Source organism: Charadrius vociferus, unplaced genomic scaffold, assembly GCF_000708025.1.
Source record: "Charadrius vociferus isolate BGI_N301 unplaced genomic scaffold, ASM70802v2 scaffold156, whole genome shotgun sequence".
NCBI classification, from domain to species: domain Eukaryota; kingdom Metazoa; phylum Chordata; class Aves; order Charadriiformes; family Charadriidae; genus Charadrius; species Charadrius vociferus.
In genome coordinates, this window is record NW_009649042.1 from 1,577,083 (window position 1) to 1,578,542 (window position 1,460).

At 47.5% G+C, this 1,460-nt stretch overlaps 1 protein-coding gene across 1 annotated transcript in view; it reads right to left on the minus strand.

Annotated features, from left to right (window-relative positions):
* PXDN (peroxidasin homolog (Drosophila)) overlaps positions 1 to 1,213 on the minus strand; it is a 65,062-nt gene extending 63,849 nt beyond the window's left edge. The window contains exon 1 of the mRNA XM_009887929.1: positions 1,086 to 1,213. Within this exon, the coding sequence (XP_009886231.1) occupies positions 1,086 to 1,213 (128 nt within the window). The remainder of the gene's footprint in view (positions 1 to 1,085) is intronic.
* Positions 1,214 to 1,460: the final 247 nt, after the last annotated feature.

Consider the following 1,460-nt stretch of genomic DNA (forward strand, 5'->3'; position numbering starts at 1 on the left):
GCAGGAATGAAGACTGTGTTAGACTGAAAAATGAGAATTGGTAGCTCAAGTAGGCCATTCCGATCCAGATCTTCAACGACATTTTGTGCTGCTGAAATAACGTGTGGTTAATCAGCAGGGAGGGGAGGGATGCCATCCAGAGGGACGCCATCCAGAGGGACCTGGACAGGCTGGAGAGGTGGCCCTGTCAAAGCCTCATGAAGTTCAACAAGGCCAAGTGCAAGGGGCTGGGACAATCCCATGCACAAATACAGGCTGGGTGGAGAATGCATTGAGAGCAGGCCTAGGGAGAAGGACTTGGGGGTGTTGGTTGATGAGAAACTCAACATGAGCCGGCAATGTGCGTTCGCAGCCCAGAAGGCCAACCATATCCTGGGCTGCGTCAAAAGAAGCGTGGCCAACATTGTCCCTCTCTTCGCTCTTGTGAGACCCCACCTGGCGTACTGTGTCCAGCTCTGGAGGCCCCAGCATAAGAAGGACATGGACCTGTTGGAGCAGGCCCAGAGGGCCACAAATACAATCAGGGGTCTGGAGCACCTCTCCTATGAAGACAGGCTGAGAGAGTTGGGGTTGTTCAGCCTGGAGAAGAGAAGACTCCAGGGAGACCTTGAAGTGGTCTTCCAGTATCTGAAGGGTGCCTACAAGAAGGCTGGAGAGGGACATTTTACAAGGGCAGGTAGTGATAGGATGAGGGGTAATGGCTTCAAACTGGAAAAGAGGAGATTTAGAATAAATATTAGGAAAAAAAATTTCACTATGTGGGTGGTGAGGCACTGGAACAGGTTGCCCAGAGAAATTTTGGAGGCCCCATCCTTAGAGGTGTTCAAGGCCAGGCTGGATGGGGCTTTGAGCAACCTGGTCTATTGAGAGGTGTCCCTGCCCATGGCAGGGGGGTTGGAACTAGATGATCTTTAAGGGCCCTTCCAACCTAAACCGTTGTATTATTCTATAAGGTTTCTTGTCCCTTTTTTTATTTCCATTTCCTGGCCAACCATGCCACCACATGACTTTTTACTCACAAAAGCCTGTTTCCTGCCCATTCATTTCTCTTTCACCTTTTTCATTGTTCCCCATTTTGCTCTTACAAGCTGACTGAATCCTGGCTGTATTGCTGTGCTTCGGGGCTCAGCGAGCCTGACTTCCACTGACCGGCCAGAACGCACCAGGTTAAACCAGCAGCCTGAGGGAGTCCACCCCAGTTGCTGACTGTCATTTTTCCCCTTCCTAACCTCTAAATAATAAATGAAACAACCAGTAAAAATTATGCAAACACTTACAATGATGGCACGGGATTTTAGGGTACCATAATAACTTTTGCATAAAAATCCAAACCTAAATGTTATGCATTCAGGTTTTCAAATACAAATCTAGTACACTTATCTCTTAATTCAGATTACTTCCTTTATTATCTGTTTCACAGTGAAAACATTTACTCCTTAAAACTACACCTCGACAACATA